This window comes from Mustela lutreola, chromosome 4, assembly GCF_030435805.1.
Source record: "Mustela lutreola isolate mMusLut2 chromosome 4, mMusLut2.pri, whole genome shotgun sequence".
In the NCBI taxonomy this organism is placed as follows: Eukaryota; Metazoa; Chordata; class Mammalia; order Carnivora; family Mustelidae; genus Mustela; species Mustela lutreola.
The window spans coordinates 112864120-112888500 of NC_081293.1; the positions used below are offsets into that span (position 1 = coordinate 112864120).

Sequence of the window (24381 nt, forward strand, 5' to 3'; positions counted from 1 at the left end):
TCATCGTAAGGTACTGTATTAAAACCCACTTCTTATTTTTTTAAAAGATTTCATTTTTAAGTAATCTCTAACACCCAGCGTGGGGCTCAAATGCACAACCCCAAGATCCAGAACTGCATGCTCGACTGACTGAGCCAGCCAGGTGACCTCTGCTTCTGATTTCTTAAAATTCACATGTCAATATGTAACTAAAATGTAATGTGGAAGGTAAACTTGTGAGTATTTACAAATAACTTCACTGTCTCCCGCGAACACTGAGGGGAAAAAACAAAAATACTGTAGCAACTAGTTTTTATCAAAATAGCTTTTGAGGGGGCACTTGATTGGCTCAGTGGGTTAAGCCTGAGCCTTCAGCTCAGGTCATGATCTCAGGGTTCTGGGATCGAGCCCCACATTGGGCTCTCTGCTCATCGGGGAGCTTGCTTCCCCCTGCCTCTCTGCCTGCCTCTCTGCCTGCCTCTCTGCCTACTTGTGATCTCTGCCTGTCAAAGAAATAAATAAAATCTTTAAAAAATAGCTTTTGAGGGGTACCTGGGTGGCTCAGTGGGTTAAGCCTCTGCCTTCGGCTCAGGTCATGATCTCAGGGTCCTGGGATCGAGCCCTGCATCAGGCGCTCTGCTAGGCAGGGAGCCTGCTTCCCCCCTCTCTCTCTGCCTGCCTCTCTGCCTGCTTGTGATCTCTGTCAAATAAATAAATAAAATCTTGAAAAAAAGAAAAAAATAGCTTTTGATAAATTTAATACATAGGATGCTATAAATTGGAGCCACCAGTTAGAAAGTAGAGTGAAAAGATAAATGCTGTGAATAATGGCAGCAAAACCACCCCCCACCCCATGACTCCTGGGATAAATGCATACACAAAACCCGCAGAGCCCCTTGTTTCTAAAGATGCGAAAATTTACTGAGAAATAGAAAACGTGAACACGTGGAGTGATGTAGCATGATCCTCAGAAAACTGCTTATTATAAAGACACAAATTCTTCTCAAGTTCATCTACGATGAAATTTCAACAAAAATTCCTATTGGAGGGCGCCTGGGTGGCTCAGTGGGTTAAGCCGCTGCCTTCGGCTCAGGTCATGATCTCAGGGTCCTGGGATCGAGTCCCGCATCGGGCTCTCTGCTCGGCGGGGAGCCTGTTTCCTCCTCCTCTCTCTCTCTGCCTGCCTCTCTACCTACTTGTGATCTCTCTCTGTCAAATAAATAAATAAAATCTTTAAAAAAAAAAAAATTCCTATTGGATATTAAAACCTAGATATGGTTTTAAGTTTATCTGGAACCATTAGGCCCAGAGAGAACATTTTGAACGAGGACGTTAATGAAAACCAGTCCTTGGCATGCCAGATACTAAAACATATTCTAAAACTATGGTATTTAAAACTGTGGGAAATAGCGCCTATTCTTTTCCTCAGAAAAAGAGAAGACATTGTGTAGACGAGAATGGAAAAGTTCAGCACACGGATCTGACTAAATGTCCATGTAATATCTATCAAAGTTGACTTCTCCAATTAGTGAGGAGAAGATCTATTATTGGATAAAAGGGGTTGGTACAATCAGCTCAACATTTGGGTGACAAAGCCTATCCTGTGTGATAGGCGAAAATAAATTCCCGATGCATTAAAGATTAAATATGCTACATTTCATCTTTTTGCTTACACTACCTTTTAGGTCAATTTCTTTCCTAGGAAATTGGCAAACATGTAAATAATCATGGAGTGGGAAAGGCCTTTATGAAGATCACTTTCCAAGGTGCAGTCTTCTAAAGCAAAGGTAGAGAGATTATGGAAATGTTACTGGAGGTGGGGAAGCTATAACCAACACCAGAAAAAACAAACAGCAAGAGAAGACACATTTGCAACACGACAAATCACTTCTTTGATTACCGGCCCCCAATAGCTCTTACAAATAGGTAAGAAAGAATTAAGTAGTTGGCAGACATATAAGCCAATGATATAAATGCGAATTCACACTACAAGACAACCAGAAAATAAACACGAAAAAATACACCATCTCATTAGTAATCAAATAAATGTAATGAAACAAGATGGAAGCATTCACCTACCAAATTGGGAAATCTTAAATTTTTTTCTTAAAAGAATAAAATCCAATGTTCACCTTTCACGGGATGACAGAAGGTGGGAATAGGTGTAAATTTACTAGTGAACAATTTGGTAACATGCATCAAAAGCTTTAAATTACTAATAAGTGTTACAGAACATCACTGCAGCGGTGACCGATCAAGTGACCGATGCCATTCATCCAAAATCAAAAAAAGTGTACGCGTGAAAAGGCCCAGTTCTGCTGTAGGTGAATTATGTCTCAATAAACTGGACTTTAAAAATGTGTCTATCCTTTTATCCGGCAATTTCCATGCTAGATTTTTACCTTTAAAAAAAAATTGCAATCACTTTTCAAGTGCTCGGTCTATAAGAATATTCAGCAGAACATTATTTTAAAACACGGGAGCTTAAAGGGGACCTAGACATCTTACAAGTGCGGGTTGATAAAAAGGGTGGATGGGAGTCCCTCCAGCTGTGGGCTCTGTAAGTGCTGGAGTGAGACTGGACAGGAATGTGGAATGGCCATGTAACAGCGTCATTGGACAACACATGCAGCGTAAGCCCGTATTGGTAAATGGACAGAAAATATTTATAGAGAAAAAAGACTGTAAGGTTAACAGGCCAAAATGTTAAGGTAGTGAGTTTCCTTTTTTGCTCTTGGATGGTCTTGTCTGTGTCCCTTGCATGTGGCCGACTGAGAGCCACGGTAATGGCGGTCACATCTGTACAGCAAGGCTGGACCATGGACACATCACCCCGTCTAAGCAGAAAAGCCCATGGATGATTCTGGCATTAAGCGAGAAAATATATATAAAATGCCCGGTCCAGGGGGCGGTACACAGCGCTCCTTCAGTAAACGCTCCTCACCTCCTGTCCCTGTCTGGAGGGGTCATCACTCTGTGTCTCCTGCCTGCCTGCTTGCCCTGGAGCTGGAAGCTCCTAGACCCAAGGGCCTGGGCTGTTCCTGCCTTGGCCCCAGTGCATTAGCGCTCTTGCGTCCTTCGTGACTCCGCTCATGGCCGGAAATCACTACCTTCTGCTCATCCAGAGGACACACCGATGTCGCTTTCGTTTCTTGGTAATTACACAGGTGAAGGGCAGACTTCACCCCAGGCAACTGGCTCATTAATTTGTCAGCTCACACGATTTTCACAAGGGCGTCGATGGGGATGCCTTTTGGTTTTGAATTGGAGTATATTCTGATTTTTAATTATTTCCCAGCCTTCTGTACACTGGGGGCTCCAGGCACACCCCTTGCTGTCTGAGCTCACTGTGCAGTCAAACTCCTTAATAGAAAATCTTTGAGAAGGAAAATGAGCGTGGGGCCAAGGTATTTGAACACCAGTCCGTAGGTGCTGTGTATGTTTTAAAGCGGCAGCCCAGTGAGGTTCACTCCTCACTGTGGCACACAGAAATGTATTAAAGGAAAAGAACTGTCCTTTGTCTGCGTCTCTCCCTCTCGGGCCATCTCCTCTACATGAGGCATCTCTGCTGGCTTGAGTTTACTCAGTTCTGATTGTCACTGTGTGCGAAGGGTCATGTCTGTGAGGGAGAAATCTTAACCCCCAATTGCCCCGTATGGGGCAGACACCGTGTCTACACTCTGACTGGCCGAGCAGACACTGAACCTTCGTTAGAGATTTAATGGTCTTTGGCTTAGCGAGCGTGCAGAGTAGGGGTTAGACGTGCGGTCGCACTTCGCAGCCTGGATTCAAAGTTGGCTTTATTACAGACAAGCTCTTTGTCATCAGAGAAATCACTTAACCTGCCCGGAGCTCAGTTTCCTCATCTGTAGCACAAGAATAATACACTGACCTGTTTCATAGGGTTGTGGTGAGATTTAAGGGTGGTGTGGGTGGTTGGCGATTATTATTAATAGAACGCCAAGTTGCATTCTCGAACGCCCATTTCTCGACGCGGAGGTGGGGAGCCAGTCGGAAGCAGACAGTGGCCTGGCAGCTCCTGCAGGGGGTTCTCTTGGTGGGGGAGGGGCTCAGCTGGGCACTGGCCCCGCCCCCCTCAAGCCCCAGAAGTTTCAGTTCTGCTCTTGTACTCAGCCACTGGGGCGTGTGTGAGAGCGCCCTGGCTATGGGCTGCCCTGGGCCGGAGGCCTGTGGTTTGAGGGGCTGAGGATGTGGCCTGCGGAGCTGGGGGGAAACACAGAACACAGAAGTGACTGGTTGGAGCAGCAGAATTTTCCCTTCCGCCCAGGCTGCTTGGCATGACCTCAGACATCCTCATTCTCCTTCTCAGCTTGCTGGTGAAGGCTGTATGATGCTGAGTGGAGAAGAAGGGGTAAAGAAAGACTCTGATTTCGGGAACTTGGCGTGATGCACTTGTTAATGAGCACGAGTGTGGGGAACGCAGTAGTATTGTTACTGTGAGCCGGCACACCACCCAGGAGCCGTTAACAGATAGACTGAGCCTACACAGCACCTCAGCTCCTAATTTCATCGTTGATTCAAGTGCCTTAATTATAGCATCCAGTACCAAAGGAAAGGCTTGTTTTTACAAAGCTACCACTCCCGGAAGCCTTGGAAACAAAGGACTTCATTATCATTTCAGGGTTAAGACTTAGAGTCATTTTGTTAACTGGGCCCAAACTCGTTCATTAAACTGAAAGCTTTCTGTATACAGTCTACTAATTTCTTTTCTTTTCTTTTCTTTTTTTTTTAAGACTTTATTTGACATAGAGGGAGAGAGAACATGCCTGAGCGAGCTCAAGTATGAGCTGGGGGAGGGGCAGAGGGAGTGGGAGAAGCAGGCTCCCTGCTGAGCAGAGAACCTGATGCTGGGCTCCATCCCAGGACCCGGGGATCGTGACCTGAGCCTACCGCCTTAACCGACTCAGCCACCCATGTGCCCGTCTACTAATTTTTTAACCACCAATGAGCTCTGGCTGCTTTAGGCTGTCCAAGGTCATAGGGAATAGGCCTCCTTTTTCTTAAAACAAACTCCTCCATTTTCGTCTAAAACAAAGTGGAAGTGAACTAGTACTGCACACACATACTTACAAAAATGAGGAAGCGACCTCAGGCCTACAAAACAGGAACTCCAGGGCAGAGAAGAGAGAGAGGAGAAAACCTCACAAAGATTCATCAATGAAAAGCAATGTCCGTACCCGCTGACTTTTTCTAAATAGTAAGGGTGCCTCCGTCCGCTAGAGGAAGGAGACAGTGGAGAGAAAAAACATTCCTGTCAGAGAGGATTTTATTTTGTTTTGTAACAACAACAACAAAATAATCAATGAGTTGGCCAGGCTATGCTTTTAGAAGTTATTCTGGCAAAACGGAGAGACACCGGCTAGCAGACCTCAATAACGCAGGAGGAAGCACTTTCTGGATAATCTGAAGGAAGAGTGTGTCTGACACTTGGGTGTGCATTTGTTGAGCTTGAATTAGGAATCTTGTCTCTAAGGACCTCTTAAAAATGAATCTCAGACCAGCTCCATCTACCAGGCGAAGGGCTGTGTTGCCATGTTCTCAAATACTTAGAAGCTCATTAGAAACCTACCGGTTACACTGCCTTGCATTATTAGTCAGATATTCTAAATGGACTGTATGTGTGCGTGTTCTAGCCTGTTTCAGAAGGGACTGAGTACACAGAAGTCAAAATAACATTAATTTGAAGTGAGTAGAAAAAGGAAAGGAAGGACAAAGGACATGATCACAGGGGGTTGGGATAACGACCAGGTCAAGGCCATACATCACAAATGCTATGTACTTGCCGTGGGCCATCTTCAAATGTTTCTGTAGCCAAAAGGAAAATCAAACCCCTTACTTCACCCAATGGTCAGATGATTTTAAGAAACTCTTTGTGTAGGAGAAACACAGTCTTTCTGGAGACTATGACCTAACAGAGATTTTGCAAGAGGATCTCTATAAAAAGAGTACACGTTTTTGTAACATGGGGAGTAACAGCCTCAATAATACTCTTCGGGTAGACGAAACAATTCTCTAGAAGAAACTAAACAGGGAGAGGAGATGCCAGTCGGAAGGCTATTCTTGATAGATGTTTAAAAGTTACGGGGATCCAAAATCCCCGTGAATCCCAATGCCTACGGATGACTGATGCTGGACCCTTCTCTGAGGCTGTCTTCCGGTGGATAGTATAGACTGAGCATCCTCAGGCGGGGAGAGAGCAGGCTGAGCCTGACCTTGTTATGGTCCAGGGTGCAGGTCCCAGGAGGGAATCCTTTCTCAACTCAGTGTGTTCTGGGCACATCTGAGATATTGACAGATAAGCTTGTGGTCTCCCTATTGGAGACCAAACCAGATGCAAATTTCTTTCCTTGACCCAAATTTCACCCCACATTTCTGTCTATACCTGTGTGGCTTTCATACTGGGCGCCTGTACTTTTTGTTCCTAAATACGGATACTAAATACTGACTTCATGCCCCGGCTAATGCTATTCTTTCTGCCTGGATGTTCCTTCCCTTCCTGTATCTGCCCGCAAAGTGCAATGGATCTTATCCATCAGGGCCTGGTAAGAACTAGGGAAAAACAGGGCCTGGTGACCACAACAGGGCGGAGCAGGAGGCTGAGAAGGTGCAGGCTGGCAGCCCGTTAAGTACAGGGGGTTCTCAGTGTAGACAAACCCAGGGTTACCACGTGGGGAAGGGCGGTCAGAGAGCAGGAATGGGGAATACCGGCGAGGAGGCCACAGTCCTCAGAAGTGTCAAGCGCTAGGGTCCCTGTGGCGGGGGTTAGGACAGTGCTTAAGTTTCCAGCAAGGCAACTGGTAGGTGGGGGCAGGGCCCCGCTCCTAAAGGCAGGTTAACAAGCAGGGCTGTGCTGGGGAAACTGAGGCAGAGGCAGTTAAAAGAACCTGGGGCCAAGAGGAGAGCAAGACGACAGCTGAGATCGTTCTTAACCCCAGTCAGGACTCCGCACGGAGATCGGGTGCAGGGACCTCACTGCCAGGGGTGGTAAAGCCGGCCCCCAAGATTAAAGTAACACCATGAATAAGTTCCAGAACTCTCTCCTATAAAACGCTTCTTAAGAGTGACATCTAGGGGCAAATGCCTTTTAAGTGTGCTCCTCGAGCTGCCTGCTTTGCATAGATGTGCCCGAGAAGGTGTTATTTGGCTCCCCAGCTTTCTTTTGCTTTATCTAACATGCATTTGCTCAGTGCCTACTGTGTGCCAAGAGCAGGCAGGAACTGACCCTCCGCCCTCTCCTCTCCACTCTGCAAATACCTCCTGCGCACTCCCTACATCTCAGGCCCCACAAGAGGGATTCAGGTCAGACGGGGCCCGGCTGCCATAGCCTTGCCCAGACGGCAGTATGTGGTCCCAGGTGCCATGAAGGCACAGTGCAGGGCAAAGCACACGGCCGGGGGCCCCACCAGTGGGCGACTGCTCTGTTCGGAAGTGAGTGTGGGGGGTGTGTAGTGGGCTCCCGGAATGGAGCCTCCTGGGCAGGCTTCGATAATCAGATTTGATTCAAAGTGAGGTGAGAAGCCGCTGAACAGTTTATAGGGAGTAGCAGTGTATCTGTTGCTTCAGTTCAGGTTTTAACCAAATTCTGATGAATTTACAATCTTCTCCGAGGCCAAAGAGTAGAATAAAGGCAAAACGCTCAAATGCGGACAGCGTTCTTTTTGGAAGGTGGGTTTTCAGTATCTTCTGATATTTTTAATATTTCACTGGCCTTAAAAAAAAAAAAAACCACATTTACCACCTTTAAAATTAGGAGAAAGCCCCCACGTTCTTAGATTAAGAAAAGAGGGAGCCAAATTTCATTTGCTAATGATATAAATGTATCTGTAGGTCACAGAGGTTCTAAAACCATTTAGTGAAATTTAAAGCACAGTGGTTCTCAAATCAATTGTCTGAGTAAAACGTGGTTTTCCTTTTCACCCTTCAGTAAGGGAGAGATTTTCCCAAAGAGAATTTATTTATCAAAACCGTCATCTTTGAAATGTTTCTGTTTAACATGTGATGTCCAGGACGCTGCTCCGAAGGCCATCGGGGCTCCTCGGGTTAAAACAGTCAGCATGCCTTGGTTTTGTGCCTTTTGTGTGATCACAGCTTGCTCCTGAAGTCGACCCGATTCTAGAAATAATTTATCAAGATGGTCCTGGGCTCAACAAGTATTTTGGAAAAAAGGGAGAGGGGCAATAAAGCAGCACCTTCCTCTTTCAGTTTCCGGCCTTCGAGCCTTCAGCCAGGAGCTAGGCATGTTTTCAGGTCTTATGGAGAAGGCTTGCCTCACCCTTAATGAAAAGTGGGTCAGCTTCTCTCCACCCTCCCCAACAGGTTACTCAAACGTGCTGTGTGCGTTAATTAACCTCACCATTCTAAATTAGCGGTTTGCTGGAAACGAGGACACCTTTGATTCAAAATGTAAATATATACAACATTTTCTAGCCTACCTAAAAATGGTGGCTTTATTATACGAGATCCTGTAGCACTATTTCGAGAGCTTAGAGACGTCCTCCCAGAGCCTGAAGGACTTTGTGTCAAAAGGGGAACATAAAACTAAGAAACAGAAAAACTTCTGGAGGGTTTCGCAGTATGTTAAAAAAAATAAATTGTCACAAGGCCCGAGTCAAATGATGAAAACCTGCTGCTCATCTTGCTCAGGCTGAAACGTCAGGAAGCCTGGATATGAGATAATGGTATACACACGTGTCTGTGGCCAGCTTTTTCCCTGTTGTGAGTGAGGTGCGGGGGATGAGCAGATAAAGAGGCAGGGTGGGGGGCAAGCAGGCAGAGCTCGGACCCCCCACCGCCCCCGCTCTTTCCCCAGAAAAAGGCTACTCTTCTGTGTTTTGTACGTTGCTGTTGTGCTTGTGATCTCATGTCTAAGAGGGCTTCTCAGCTTAAAAGCTTTCCAAGTTAGCAGACCCCTTGCAATATATACGTCCCACTGGGGGCTGCCGGGTGTTGGATTTCGGCTGTGGTCTTGGCACTGGGAAGAGCATTCTACCCATTCTGCTTAGATAATCCCTTCCTGCTCCTGCTGTTACGGAACAGGAACCCCAGGTTCTGAACAGATGAGTTCTCTGTATCACACGCAGAGATACTAAGTAGAGGACTAGGATTCAAGCTCATTTTTCTGCTCCTAAGCCATCCTTCAGCCACAGTACTGTGGTTTAAACCGTAGGCCAGTACTCTAGAACACAGATACGTCAGTTCCGTAAAATTTACAAAGGTGTGTTTTTAGCAGTGCACACCGCCTAGAGGTCACTTTGGTGAAGGAGGTTTTAGCGGTTTGGGAAGACAGCTTTAGTCACAACAGGTGGCGCAGTGGTCCTGGACCGAGAGACTAGTGCCAAGGCTCCCTGCAGAGTTTTGTTGCTTTGGGTAGAAGCTGCCTGGACGAGGAGTGACCTTTCCTTGGCCTTCCATGTCCCAAATCTTCATTAAAGACTATTCTGAAGCATAACAATGAATAAGAGGAAAGGGGGAAGTCCTGCTGGGATTTTAGGGGTGGCATGGACACTGTGGGGTCCATAGGAACATCAGAGACGGGCAGTCATTCTGGGGAAAACCGCTCACCAAGAGAAAGAGAACAAACACAGAGACAGCAGGAAAGCTTGTCAGAGAGGACGGACTCCTGTGTGCCTGACTCTCAGTGGCATGACTGCAGCTGTGCTTGAGGCCCCTTGGGGCGCCCCCTCCTCTGGGGTCCCCCTCTTCTTTAAATGGTAAAGGTCTTCCAGGTTTGGGGTTTTTTTTGGGAACCATTTTTCTCTTCCAGGAAGTTGTCAAAAAACATGGTTTTTAACGTTAAAGAAAAACAGGACTGAGATGTGTCAAATCCCTTGAAACAGTCTGAAACCCAGTTGAGTTCACACAGAAACACACACACACACACACACACACGCACGCACACCCCCCAAATCCTAAGACATCTGGCCGCAGAGATCTCAGTCTCTCTGACAACACTCCTGGAACCATGGGAGAATTAAGTCCTGTAATCAGATCGAAATCAGCCAGGAGAACAAACAAGAACAGACAGCTTTCAAAACAATGCGTATCTCCCAGTTCCTGTTGCGCTGAATTGTGGGGCCTGGGCCACCTCCCAAGGATCCCAGGGTACTCAAGAAGAGACGCCCGGAAAAAAGGTTTGTTCCTGAAATGCTAATTGCAAACCAGGCTGTGCTGAAGAGGCCCTAAGGCTGGGGGTGAGGGACGGGGCTGGGGTCTCTAGAGGGGACCCAAGCACAGCTGCCGGTCAAGTCACACTCGACCTCCCTGGTCTGTTTCGTGTTTGTGGGGGGTACCGTGCATGTATTTCATGCAGCCCGTCGCGTAGTCATTTTCACTTCTATTCCTTCACAGTTACTAAGTTTGCAAGTGCCAAAATGTTCCTCCTCGGGTGCTTGAAATATTTGCTAGTCAAATATGGATGGAGACCAGGAAGGAATATAAAAGCAAGGAGGACGTGAACGCCCCGGGGAGACGGGCTGACCCGTGTCAGAGCCCGCTGACCAGTGAGTAGGCCGTGTCAGAGCTGGGCGCACCCCCTGCACACACACTGACAGGATTTCGAATGAGAGAAGGGACTGTCCTTCACACACATGAGACAAGAGTCCAGAGGTGTGGCCACCATGCCCTCTGTCAGTACTCTGAAAAAGACACACCTGTCGCAGACATCAAGAGGAGCTCCCGATTGTTGGAGAGTCCTGAAAGGGACACGCAAGATTTGGATTTTCTAGGCCCTGGCTTGAATAGAGAAAGAAATATTCGGAGGGGCTCCCCGGTCAAGCCCCCCTTCAGTACAGGGGCCATCCCGGTGTTCCGGATCCGCCTGTCCCTGGATTACGGAATGCTTTCACCTGCCGTTTGGTTTGGGGTGGAAGGTGACGGAGGAATGGGATCGTGTACGTGGGGATGGAACGCAGGAAACAGGGAGGACCGGGTGCCTCTGCCGGAGAGGGTGGGCAGAAAAGCCTTAGTGGAGCTGAGGGGGCAGGGCTGCTGGGCCGGGCAGGCACTCTCCGGTTGGTGTTTCCGGAGGCCACGCAGGAGGAGGCCAATTACCTGAAATTTCTGGAAGTGTAGGCTTGTCTTCTTTCCAGAAGTTCCCATCACAAACAGGAAGTCTGGAGTTAGCACAAACGGCACTCTTTCTTTATTAATGCCCAGGAAACTTTTGTAATTCCCAAGAATGTGTCCAAAGTCAATATGAAATAGGTTTCCTTCGGAGAAGAAAATGTCGGACATCATTACACTGGCACAATGGCTTGTAACAACACTCTGGTTTGTTTATTTCCTGGAGTATTTTTTCAAGTTGCTTGAAAATGAGCTATCTTGGGTGAGAGAGCTATTTTTACCCTGTTTTAGAGGCTTGTGATATTTTTTCGGCTTAGCAGGTGTGCGTAGTAGTAACCACAAAGCACTCTTTGAACCAAGTGTGTTTTTGATATCCTCTGGTGTTCTTTAAATGACAGCCAAATGCCATTAAAAAAAAAAAAAAATCCTTGACTTGTCTCAGAATTATTCTTAGAAATGGAAGTTTATACTCTCTGGCTAATCTGCCATCGTTATAACCGGGACCCTCTTATGCCCTTTATGGGACTCGGGAGAGAAGGCGGGTCGGTGCTGCTTGGGGGAAGGGCATTCACCTTTTACTCTGGAGTAGCCCCACAGAAATAAACCATTTTGACTCTACTTTGGGTCCATTTCTACCCCTGTCACTATTACCACCACGATGACCACCATCTCCTCTCATTTACGTAGCCCGTAAGTACGTGATGTCTTTTGCTTCCCACAGAGAGGAAGCAGTTTACCCCCATCTGGTGCCTTTTCCAGGCTCCATTCTTAAACTGGTCCAGATTTCTTAGAGAACCCTTTCCTGGCACGGTAGCCAGTACTGACCACTGTCAGGGCAGTCAGCGAACTGGTGACGAGGGGTAGGTTAGGAAGGCAGAGCGCTTCCGATGGAAGGACATCTGGGAGTTCTTGTCGTCACTTCCCTGCTGTGTCTGGCACTACTGATCACACCCGCTGTCACCAGCTTCTGGGATATGTCCCCACCCAAGCTTTCTAGCTACTCTCTGGCTTTTCCTTCTGAAGTCACATTTCTGGCATCTTCTGTTATTCACTCCTGGGTTCTGTCTGGGAGTGATCACGGTGTCTATGTCCCTGCATGGTAATGACTTCTGGATGTGTGCTCTCACACGGACCTCTGCTTAAATATTGCTCTGTGCCGAGGGGAGGGGAGGAGGGGAGTTAGTACTAGTTCAGTGGGGACAGTGTTTCCATTGGGGAAGGCGAGAAAGTTCTGGCGATGGGTGGTGATGGTTGTGCAGCAGTGTAAATGTATTTAATGCCATTTAACTGTACACTTAAAACTGGTCAAAATGCTAAATTCTGTTATATATATTCTACCGTGATAGAAAAATGATAATAAATAAACTCACCTGTCTCCGTGATCATAATATTGTCGTTGTGCCTGTCGCCTATTCCAAGAACAAAGGTAGCCACACAGTAGCCAGCGCAGGAATAAACAAATCTCTCCACGGCTGCCTGAAACTAATGCAAAGGCATCCGGGCATTAGCTGTGTTCTAACCACAAAGAACAGCGCACCCCAACGACAGGTGACTTCCGAAAAGGACAGTTCTGGGAACTGTTTTCAGAGAGCAAATGGGTTGCCCCTGATTTCATTAACGTTCTACGAACTGCCAACTTGGTCACCGCTCTCCTTACAATTTAGGTGAAGATTCGATGACTCACGAGAGCGGGGAGAGGAAAGAAGAGTCAGGGAGCAACAGTTGATCGAAGGGTTCATTTCCGCACCGCTTGCCAGCAACTCCACAGAACCCATAATGGTTCCTCCTTCATCCGTGAACGTATGTTTTGCTTGTGACCACTCCCAGTAGGCACGGGTTCACAAATCCACGTGTATAGCCGCCTAATAAGTGCTGCTAGTTATATTTCCTCCCCAAAAGGCTGCTAACCATGCAAATGAGAAGGGCTAATCTGGCGCAGCAGAACTTGAAGCGACAGCCAAGCAGCCCCAGCACGCAGCTTGTGAAGGACGCAGCATATGTCCTTCAGAAAGATGCTGGAACTGACATTTGCCGCATCCATAATTCACCGTTTAGATGGGAGGGCGGGGGCGGGTGTGTAAATTACAAGTTCGCTGATAGGATAGGTGGCGTTTCTCAGGGAGGAAGGGGTTGATAACACAGTGACTACATGTTTCTGCTGAACAACAACAATGGACTGTCCTAAAAAGTGCCAACACATCATTTCATAGAACCAAATTTGATGCAAAGTGTGCCTGATAATCAAAGGAGAAACAAATGCTCTCAGCATTCTGAATGGAGCGTTTGACACCAATCTGCTGTGTCCCACGGGAAGGTGCTTAAAACCCTCTTGGCCTCATGAGGACAGGATTTTGCCCAACATCAGGAGGTGTGACACTGGTAGATGCTTTGAAAATGTGAACCCATTATTGCTACATAAATGACCAGCTTGCAAGGAGCCTTTGGCGCTGCAAAAAGCAGGAGCTCACCTTTTCTTCAATGGGGCATTTTTCTTTGAGCCAGTGATTCAGGACCTCATCTTTGAATGCACCTGTGTTGCCCACTGTGCTTTGCTGAATTTTGGCAATTGTTGTGGCATCTTTCACGATCTCGATCATTCCTACAGGAGGCACAGAATCTGATGTAAACTGGGACCTGGTGCCTGACCCCGGGGTGAATGGTTCTGTCTTTGTTGATGGGGGTTGGGGGCAGCAGGCTTTTCAACCAGGGGGCTATTTTCCAGGTTTGTGCTTTTGGTTTTCTTAGGAAGGACAGGAAGTAAAGGAGGAGGAGGGAGGAAGTTGTGTGGGACCTGCTTTTGGTGTCCCTGAATGAAAAAAGAGGAAAGCTGGTTTTGAAAAGTCATAAGTAAAAAGCACTTATGTGCTGAGCATAGGAGTTTGGCAAATGGTGCCTTTTCCTTTTTTTAATCCCAGGGTCAAATGGAAGTGGTTTTATACAGTTCTCAGATCAGAAGCTTGAATAAAAATATGTGTGGCTCAAAAAAAAATGTTAAATGTCTATAAAAGCACCGAAGAGATGACTACATAATCACTTCAATAATGTGAATTCTAAGATACTAAAGTAAGTGACAGATCTTTCCATCTATTTTTAAATGTTATTTGTGAGAGAGACGTTTAATGTGCAGTGAAACGAGTTACAGTTTAGACATGGAGAAGTAGAGAGGAGGGAATAAGTTCTTACTAAAATCATTGCCATGTATAGTCACAGGACTGGAATCCCACACTTGTGTATTTCCAACAGATCCACATTAACTCGAGTCACATGCACCAGCCTTGGAACACTGCCTTCCTTTATATATGTATTATGTGTGTAATTTTTCAGGTATTAAATGCCTACACCAAAGGGCTTAGGATCCCGTGAAGCGAGCTGAGCAGTACATTCATCTCCCGAGGTGACCACATACCTATTTTGTCCCCAGTTGAAATGCAACCATATGGCAGGAGGCACAGATCCAAAGATTCAGTCTCCCAAATGGATTCCATGATTCGTAGAATCTGGACAGTGAACACAAAAAAAGTCTCCATTAGAAATCTATATTTGCTTAATGTCTTTTTCTTCTCCCTTAAAAAGCCCCACAATCTTATCTGGTAACATGAAATATGTATGTTAACGTACACTCTATAAATAACAGCCATACTTTATTTATAAGGGGTGCTTTGAGATTCCCCTTCCTTGGGGGCCTCTTAAGTTCAGTCCCTGAGATGTCCTCTGGGGAAGAGGGTGAATGGATTTTGAGTGGGGAGACATGGTAATGACGTTTTAGCTATTCTGGGGTTATGGTCTGCTCTGCTGTTCTTACGAGTTTTTATCCATAAGGCACGCTTGGGCTAACCCAAGACAACAGGAGCAGCGCTGAAAATGCCGGCAAATTGACTGAGTGCTGTTCTAGGTCTTTCATTTGCATTTACCCTCTCACGGGGGTATGATTCTCATTTCCATTTTGCAGGTGGAGAGACTAAGGCTTCCTGAGCTCTTGTAAGCAGCATGCCTCAGCATCAAAACAAAACAGAAAAGGCAAGTGCAAACCTCCCCGCAAATTGAGAGGAATGGCACAGTGATGCGAGTTCTTGTCTTCGAATAATTCAAAGGAGTCTGCAGATTTATGGGAAATGCAACAAACCTCCAAGAGGTTTGAAGGATTTCTTTTCCTTTCTTTCTTTTGAATACTTCTGAGACAATACACCTAGGATTCTCAAAAAGAGAGCAAAAGGTATTATCGCTTCCATATCAGAAATAAGTCCGAGCAGAAACGGAGAGAACGAAACACGACCAGTTTTTAAGCAGGCCACATTTAGCTCAATGAGGTCTGCCTATTTTTTAAAAAACCCACTAAAGATTAGAACTTATGTTACTTCTACAATGGTGAGCTAGAATATGGAGAATATTACTTTACCGGTTTGCAAACCTAAAGTTGATCCAGAAACGTTAGACAATATGGAAGATGGCCAACATCGATTACCATCTGCCTCCTGCTCTAGTAATCCATTCACTCCTGCTGTTTAACTGCATGAGTTCTGACATCACCTGCCTGTTCTTCTTCTCTCTTTCCTGTCAAATCCTTCACTTGGGTTTGCAGATGTGGATGTGTATCAGAGTCTATGGGTCTCTAAGGAGAGCACCTGTGGGTGCACATCTGTGTCTATAAATATACATAAAGGGGATGCCAGGGGGGCCGAAGAGGTCTGTATTTTATGTTATCGCGTTAGGAATATGGTGTGCACAAGAAGGGCACGGGGAGGGAGACCCATCTGGCCCCATGCGGAGGCTGGCTGTGCATCTTCTCACGGATGGATGGAACAGGGCTGTTCCCTGATCGCGCATCGAACAGTCTGCAGCCATGCTCCCCGCTGTGGAAACTGTTACGGAATGCTGGCTCACCGTGTGTGGATGGAATAGGAGAGTGGGAATGGAAGTCGTGGGGGCATTTTTTAGCTCTAACACGGGATTCTTTTTTCAGGTAACTGTGCAAAAATTTCCTTAGCGGTGGCGTACCTGTAAAATCAGCATGTCTTGACGCAGGTCATCACCATGTTTAAAGATAATTCCAATCGTTTCGCTGGATAGGGCTGTGGGGTCGGCACATTTAAACTCAAGCCACAGCGGCTTCTTCTTGGAGGCCATCACTTTACATTTTTCAATCTGTAAGAAAAGGGTCATGTGTTTCCAACACATAATGAATACATGTTATGGAGATACAAATCCTCTTGCAAGGCGCCACTACAAACAACCAGTACGGCATCCTAGCTGGAAAATGATGCTTAACGATTTGGGTGAAAACACAGAAAGGATTCCAACCAAATCTGGAAATGCTCTCTAAGAGCAAGTCATAGTACCTGAAAGCAAGAGTTCTCAAACTGTGTTCCAAGGAACCCTCAGAGTTTGTGGAGGTACCCAAGAAACAGTGGCAGATGCCATCTGTATACCCACCTCCAAGGGCCCTGGTACTCCCATGTGCCATTTATCCAAGCCCAACAAATACTAGTAGATGAAATGTAAAGAAAACCATACCAAGGCCCATCATCATCAAATTGCTGGAAACTCACGGTGCTAAAACAGAAAATCTTAAAAGCATCTTAGGGAAAAAAGACATGTACAGAAATCAAAGATAAGAATGATAGGAGAATTACTGTCAGAAAATATGCAAGCCAGAAGAAAATGCTGCTGAAAGGGAGGGAAAAAAATCACCCTAGAATTTGATATTTAGGGGAAACATCTTCCGAAAAAATGAAGGTGGGATAAAAAGGTTTCCTAGACAAACATAAGCTGAAAGAATTTCTAGCCAGAAGACCTGCCTTATAAGAAGTATTTAAGGCTGAAAGAAAACAATACCAGAGGGACACAGGAGCTGATACAAAGAAATAAAGAGTCCCAAATGTGGTTAAGTGTGTGGGTAAATATAAAAAATGTTTAATCTCTTAAATCTGCTCAATCTATTCTTAACTATTTAAAGCAATAATAACAAGAGCTATTATTATTATTGGGTTTATAACATGTGGGAGTTAAAGGCATGACAGAATAGTGCAAAGGATGGGAGGAAGGTAATGGAAATACACTGTTGTAAGATTCTTAGGCAGATATGGAGTGGTTTATCATCTGAATGTAACCCAGAGCACGTGGTATTGATAGAAGGATATCTATTTATTTATTTATTTATCTTAGAGCAAGTGGGAGGAGGGACAGAGGGAGAGGGAGAGACAGAATGCCAAACTCCTCAATGAGTGCAGAGCGTGATGGAGGTCTTAATCTCCTGACCCTGAGATCATGACCTAAGCCCAAATCAAGAGTCGGAAGCTCAACACATTGAGCCACCCAGGCTCCCCAAGGATAGATATTTAGATCAACGAAGTGGATTGGAAAATCTAGACATAGGCCCTCTGAAATATGATCAGTTGATATCTGACAAAAGTGCCAAGGTATTTCAACAGGAATAGGTTAGTCTTTTCCATGGATGGGGCCAGAAAAGTCAGATATTTGATTCTAAAAAAACCCACACCTGATCTTTACTTCCAACTCTACACAAAAATTAACTCAAAATGGGTCAAAGACTTACATATAAGAGCGAAAACCATGAAACTTCTAGGAAAAAAGGATTTGTCATGTTGAATTAGGCAGTATTTCTCAGCTTGGCCTTGCTGCAATTTTGGGCTAGATCATTCATTGTTGGGAGGCTGTTCTGTGCACTGTAGGATAGTAAACAGCATCCCTGATCTCTGCCCACTAGATGCCAGCAGCATTGTTCCAGTTGTGACCATAAAAAATAGCTCCAGACATTACCACATGTATGTGTTTTTGTTGGGGGGTGTCACCCCTGGTTGAGAATTACTGGATAAAACAGATGTTTCATAGGACACATACACACAAAAACTATAAAAAAGTGACAAGTTAGGCTTAATTGAAACTAAACCCTCTTCTCTTTGAAATACACTACTAAGAAAATGAAAAGGCAAGCCATGGACTATTATTCATAAAATACATACCTGATAAAGAAAAAAGGATTTGTAGCCAGAATATATAAATAACTCAAAAATAAGAAGGCAACCCACATTTAAAAAAAAAAAAAGGTGGGAACAGAAACTTCTCAAAAAAATAAATAAGCATATGGACATTGGGGAGGGTATGTGCTATGGTGAGTGCTGTGAAGTGTGTAAACCTGGTGATTCACAGACCTGTACCCCTGGGGCTAATAATACATTATATGTTAATAAAAGACAAACAAACAAAAAAAACTTGGGGAAAAAAATAAGCACACAAGAAGATACTCCACATCATTAGAGAAATGCAAATAAAAGCAACAGGGTGATACCAGTTCACCATTGGAATGGCTAAAATTAAAAATTGGTGATAGTAAGTGTTGGCAAGGATGAGAGACAATTGGATCTCACAATGCTGGTGGGAAAATAAAATGGTACAGCCACTTTGGAAAACCAGTGTGGCAGTGTCTTATAAAATGAAACACACATGTACCATGACTCCACTGCCTTGCTGTTAAATACATCCTCAAGAGGTGAATGGAAAACAAGTCACAGTATATCTGGACAGGGGAATACCACTCAGTCATAAAAACAGGAAGAGAATGTTGACACACACAGTGACGTGGATGGATCTCAAAAGCACTATGCAAAGGAAAAGTATCCAGAAACAAACACCACACAGTGTATGATTGCACCTCATGAAGTTCTAGGAAAAGTAAAACGATGTGGCAGGGGCAGATTTGCTGTCTAGGATGGGGGATGGCAGGAGGGAAGGTCTAATTGCAAAAGGCACATGAAAGGACCCTTCCTACGACATCTCTTTGGAAATGTTCTCTATCCTGATCGTGGTGGTGGTTATATGATTTGTCAAAACTCATTGCAACGTACACTTTGGATGAGTGAGTTTTATTGTACGTGAATGATTCCTTAAGAGAGCTGATTTAAAACCAAGTGGTTGGGAAACGCCTGGTGTGGAGGTTTCGAGCAGCTAGTACGTAGAGAACACCTTGACAAGAACCCTGTTGGGGACTTTCCAGCTTCTCTGTCTCTACATACATGTTAGCTCTGACCTACTGGGCCCTGTAAAGCGTGCACAGACAGCTTCAAGACACAAAGACACTTGGGGACATCAAGGTGATACCTACCACTAAGGCTCCCGCCTTCAGTCCAGGATCATACGGCACTCTAAAGCTTTTGGGGAGATTCGCATTCTGCAGGTTTTCAAGCTTTTGCTTAAGTTGTGAAATAACTGTAATTGCCAAAAGCACACAAAAGTTACGTAAGTTCAGGGAGTCACCGGTTTTATCTAGAACATTTCCTGAGGCCACATCTCTTCATAACATTCTATCCATTTGGTCTGGTGTGGAGCCGGAACCCAGGGCATTGGGTTTCTGTCTTTGAGGAACTAACCATAAGAGGTGGCGGGTTAAATCAGGATTATTATTATTTAAAAGATTGTATTTATTTATTTGGCAGACAGAGATCACAAGTAGGCAGAGAGGCAAGCAGAGAGAGAGGAGGGGAAGCAGGCTCCCTGGGGGGCTTGATCCCAGGATGCCAGGATCATGACCTGAGCCGAAGGCAGAGGCTTAACCCACTGAGCCACCCAGGCACCCCTAAATCAGGCTTATTGTGAGCAATGTGACCGTGACGCGTGATACAGCAGAGGATAGAAGCGTGGGAGTGCCTCTGTGGGATCCCAAGCCAGTCAGGTAAGGGAGGATACCTTGAGGGTAATGCTAAGGAATGAATACTGTAGTTTTCGTTCCAATGTGAAACTCTCAACTGCCATGTGGTTTGGGGAACAGACATTTGAAGACTGTTTGAAATGCCATTCGGTTAGGGTTCTGTAGATTCTTTTCAAAAGAGGAAGCTAGGTTATGTGGAGACAACGTGATAGCCTCAAAATTCAAGAGTTCTTCAGAATTCTAAAGTCTAAGTCAAAATATGTAGGTTAAAATGACTTCCTGGATACCATACTGGAGGCCAGAACAAGTGTTTCCCTTTCTTATTTGCAATGCAAAAAGATGATTATTACCATTATTATGTTTTAGGGGAGAGTACTACTGGTGTATTGGAAAAGAATCAAAGGGAAAAAGTGGAAATTTGGAATATTAAGTTTAAAATACTGGCTGAGTATGTTAGAGTGTGTCCACCTGGGGCCATAGTGCTGGGTCTAGGTATACACAAATGAGTAAGACATAGCCTCTTGTTTCAAGGGTCATGAAATTTACCAGACCAGAAAGACATGTTAATGACTCTAATTTAATACAGTATCAACCCAAAGCTATATACAGAGAAAGAGTGATTAATTTTCCTAGAGGCAGGGGCAGGATTTCTTAGGGATAAGAAGATCATTTTGGAAATGACTTCAGAGAGGAGATGTATAAATCCACTGACATAAATAAATAAATAAATAAATAAATGTATTTGTGTGTGTATATATATATATACACACACACATTTTAAATTAGTTTCTTAATAATTTCTTTAAATGACTGAAAATTTGAAAATTATGCACATATTGAAAGGGAGGAAATAGGTAAGTATTTGCAAGTAACTAATCTTTGGATGGGTGTAAACAATTGTTCTTAATACATCTTACATTGGCATAATGCTTTTTTAATTTTTCATGGAGTTTAATGTCTATTTTCAAAAATTCATCATTAGCATGTATATGTGTATAGTTCAAAAAAATATGATCTTGTAAAAAGAGAGCTTTAAATTTGCTTACTCCAAGGAGAAAGGGGATTAAAAAAACCTGTCTTTGGCTCCCTTTCAGAAGGTGCGACTTGCCTTCCTCAAGGAGAAGAATCACAAGGATGAGGGCACTTGGAGATGAAGGCCTTTGGAAAGGGAACCATGAAAACACAGCCACTGTACCTTGGGAACTGACATCATACTTCTCAGCAGAGAGTGACTTAATATCAATGGTGACCTTCTGCAGCGTCTCGATCACGTGAACTTGTTGGGTGAAGTCGTGGAGCATGGCCGTGCCGCAGCCCCTCAGGTAGGCTTCCAGGATCACGGCGAACCTCTGCTGATAGTGCCGGGACTGGGCTATCTCACTTCTCAAGAACCAAAACAAGAAATGACCGATTCTTTTGTTCTGAGGGTGGGAACGAGAAGGATGAAATTATTGTGACTCAGGCTCCCGCAGCCAATTCTCTCCACTTTGGAAATGCCCCACTATGATCAAAGTGGAAGGACTTACTCTTAAGCCTCGCTTCAGCAGAAATCGGGCCAGGGCGCTGTCATGATAAGGTTCAAATTTCACAGCCTGAAGGAAGAACACATGGGCACTTGTCCGATTGCACTCTGTGTGGGTTAATCAGGAAAAAGGGGTTGCAGGGAAAATCGTCTGTCTTCCTGGGTCTTTCCGGGCTAGGGTGAGAAGACTCTTACCAGCCATTGCAGTCAGCCCTTTCTTTTCAAGGACACTTTGGGCCAGAGCGAACCACTTGCTTAGGGCCTGGGATCAGAAGCCAGAACTCTCGACTCATTGTTACGTGCTTTTGATAACCTCAAAGGTGAAGCTGTCAGGCTTTAGCTTCTGGTAAGGGCTCCCCTGATTTTACTGGAAGGACAGAGGGGACACATGGGGATGGCTACAACAAATCGGCAAAAGTGATACGTAAAAGAGGTTGTTGGAAAGGAAATGGACAGTGGAGATAACAGTACATATAAGGAGAAAAAGATTAGATGTGGAAATCCTAAAAATCCTGTCGGTTCCCTTTTGCTCAAGATTTGTGTTTGGCATCTCCCTGAGCTGCCTCATGGGCCTTACTGCAAGTAAGTAGCAGGCCTGGACCGTCCACACAGAGTGATCACTACCCCTCTGCCATGGAGCAGTGTAGATAGAGCTTTTTGTCTGAAAAGTCTCTGATTTTATTTTATTTTATTTTTATTCATTTATTTGACAGACAGAGATCACAAGTAGGCAGAGAGGCAGGCAGAGAGAGGAGGAAGCAGGCTCCCTGCTGAGTAGAGAGCCTGATGTGGGACTCGATCCCAGGACCCTGGGATCATGACCTGAACTGAAGGCAGAAAAGTCTCTGATTTTAGATGCTCCTTCCGGTTTAGTCATTTTCCTATCCCTTGGCTATCACAGAGATATGGACTCAGGGGGCAGACTGCTCTATGACGGAAGGAAAAGCACCAGTAAAGTGGAAAAAATAATTAAGAATGGTGGGTGTATACATATTTGCAATATCATTCTCTGTACTTACAGTAGCTCATCTTTTTAACAGCTGCAAGACTAGCAAATAAGATGGGTGCAAAAAGAGGGTGGATATCGCATGTATGCATAAAGAGAGGCTTACAATGAAATTAGCAATACTCTTAGTATTTCCTTTACAAATAGAAATGGTCTATCTTTTTTCTCCCAAGGAACCAAAGAAATTCCCATTCCGCTTTATGTTTGCAGGCCTGTGGGTTTCTAGGTACAACATCCAGTTCTTACTCTGGTTTTCCAGGTTGGAAATGATCAATTCTGACACGATAACCTCTCTCTTATCTCCATGCTGTCAATGGCGCCTCTCAAGTGTGGGCCAGTAATCTGTCTGTAGCTGCCATGAGGGTCTGAATTCTGAGAATGTGGTTATTTAGCCATGGTACCGACTTCAGAATCAGTTGTATGTTTCTGGCTTGAACGTGAGTCTTTTTGACCTTATTCGTGTTTCACTTCTGTAAACATGATGCTGGTCTGAACCAGGAGACCATTTTCATCAGGAATGAGTCATTCCCCCATATCGGAAAATGTCTCAAATAGTTTTACAAATGACGACTCTTTTTCACATTTACGACCACAGATTCAATGGTAGTGTTACTTACTGACCTCTTTCATTTAAAACAGTTCCAAGAAGAATATCATTCATTTTTCAATTCTGCACAATTTGCTTGTGAAAATGACAATAAAAGATAATTCATCAGTGAATTAAATTTCATTAATTTTCACTTGTGTTATGTCAGGATCTGAACTAGTCGGCTGAGAGAAAGATTAGGTACATTTAATAGATGAAAGCAAAGGTTGAATATCATATTTCAAGGATCTGCCTAATCATAAGGTGAAGATTCAGAGTTAAAGTTGAGAATATCCAAAATGCTCCTCAGAAAACTCAGGGGTCTTCTTCTAATGGTTGTTAATGATTTGACAGTTTAGTGTCTGACACTTGGCCTGGCTAATCTTAAAGATCTTGGGTCAAAACATCACGTATTTAGAACTGTCCCTGGTTTCCTCTAGCTACATTAAGTATCTCCAGGACCCCTGCCGATTTTCTTATACTATTCTGCAGGCTTCCCCCAAAGCATGTGCACAATTTGTTATTAAATATCTGTTTGTATGTGTATGCATTCGCTGTCAATCTTCTCCACAGCACCACAAGTTATGAGGAGGCAGAGACAGACCCGGTTGTGATCATGGGTCTGTATCTACCATCCAAAATGCGGGAAACACTCAGTACATGTTACTGAATTAATGTAGGGACATCTCTGCACTCTAAATAAACAATTCTCTTCTAATTCCTTTACTTCCTCTTCCTTGTTAAGCAGCACAATACCATCTGGGAACTGCTGTGGTGCCTGGAACCATGCCTCCTTTTTTTCAACTTCCTAGGTAAACCGTAATCAAATCGCTTAGCTTCTCTGGACTACAGGGAAAGGTGCGAGAACTGGAGTGGAAATCCTGGACCAGACCTGTCTAAAGAGGGGGGCTTTCAATGTGCCACCCAGATAGGAGATGTTATTCTATGGACGGTGATGGGTGCGATCAGAGAGGCTGATCTTTTCTCTCTAGGACACACTCTCCTGCCATGGGATTGATTGTTGCAGGGTATTGGAGGCCATGCAAAGAGCAGGGCCTGGAGTTGGATTTCTGGTTTGATTCTTTCCCAACTATGTGACCTGGAGTACATTCCTTAGACTCTTCGTGCCTCTGTGCCCTCACACATACAATGCAAATGTTAATCTGACCTCTATCATAGTTGTTGGGAGAGTTCAATGTGAGAATACAGGAAAAGCATGCAAATCACTTGGAGCCTCCCAGTCTGGGCAAAAGGGAGCATTCAATAAGTCAGATCTGTCACTCATACAGTAAATGAGAACAAAGGACTCCTGTAGGGCCAGTTTTCCTAAAAAGCAAAATTGCTCAGGTCTTCAAAATGCTTATTGGCGGCCCCTCCAAGAGAGTACACAAGTAAATGGGACAGTTTGCCGCTTTTTGATGTGGCTTCATCAGATCTACTGTGACTGACTGTGACACCATGGACAAAAGGCATTTGATGACCACTGCATGGGGAGACTGTGTACATGCAAATACACTCTCGAAGGACAGTGCTCTGGGGAGCAC

The 24381-nt window shown here is 44.8% G+C and overlaps 1 protein-coding gene across 8 annotated transcripts in view; it reads right to left on the reverse strand.

Moving 5' to 3' along the window:
• Positions 1–24381, reverse strand: part of PIK3CG (phosphatidylinositol-4,5-bisphosphate 3-kinase catalytic subunit gamma) — a 32830-nt gene that overhangs the window by 4138 nt on the left and 4311 nt on the right. For 6 of the 8 annotated variants that reach the window (XM_059170820.1, XM_059170823.1, XM_059170822.1 and 3 more), the window contains 9 exons: positions 21250–21315; positions 20919–21144; positions 19181–19284; positions 16057–16203; positions 14468–14558; positions 13530–13660; positions 12432–12543; positions 11050–11207; positions 3872–4203 (listed from right to left, as the gene is read on the reverse strand). In XM_059170820.1, the coding sequence (XP_059026803.1) occupies positions 3877–4203; positions 11050–11207; positions 12432–12543; positions 13530–13660; positions 14468–14558; positions 16057–16203; positions 19181–19284; positions 20919–21144; positions 21250–21315 (1362 nt within the window). In that variant the 3' untranslated portion in view covers positions 3872–3876. The remainder of the gene's footprint in view (positions 1–3871; positions 4204–11049; positions 11208–12431; positions 12544–13529; positions 13661–14467; positions 14559–16056; positions 16204–19180; positions 19285–20918; positions 21145–21249; positions 21316–24381) is intronic. The other 2 variants (XM_059170825.1, XM_059170826.1) reach the window with 2 other exon arrangements.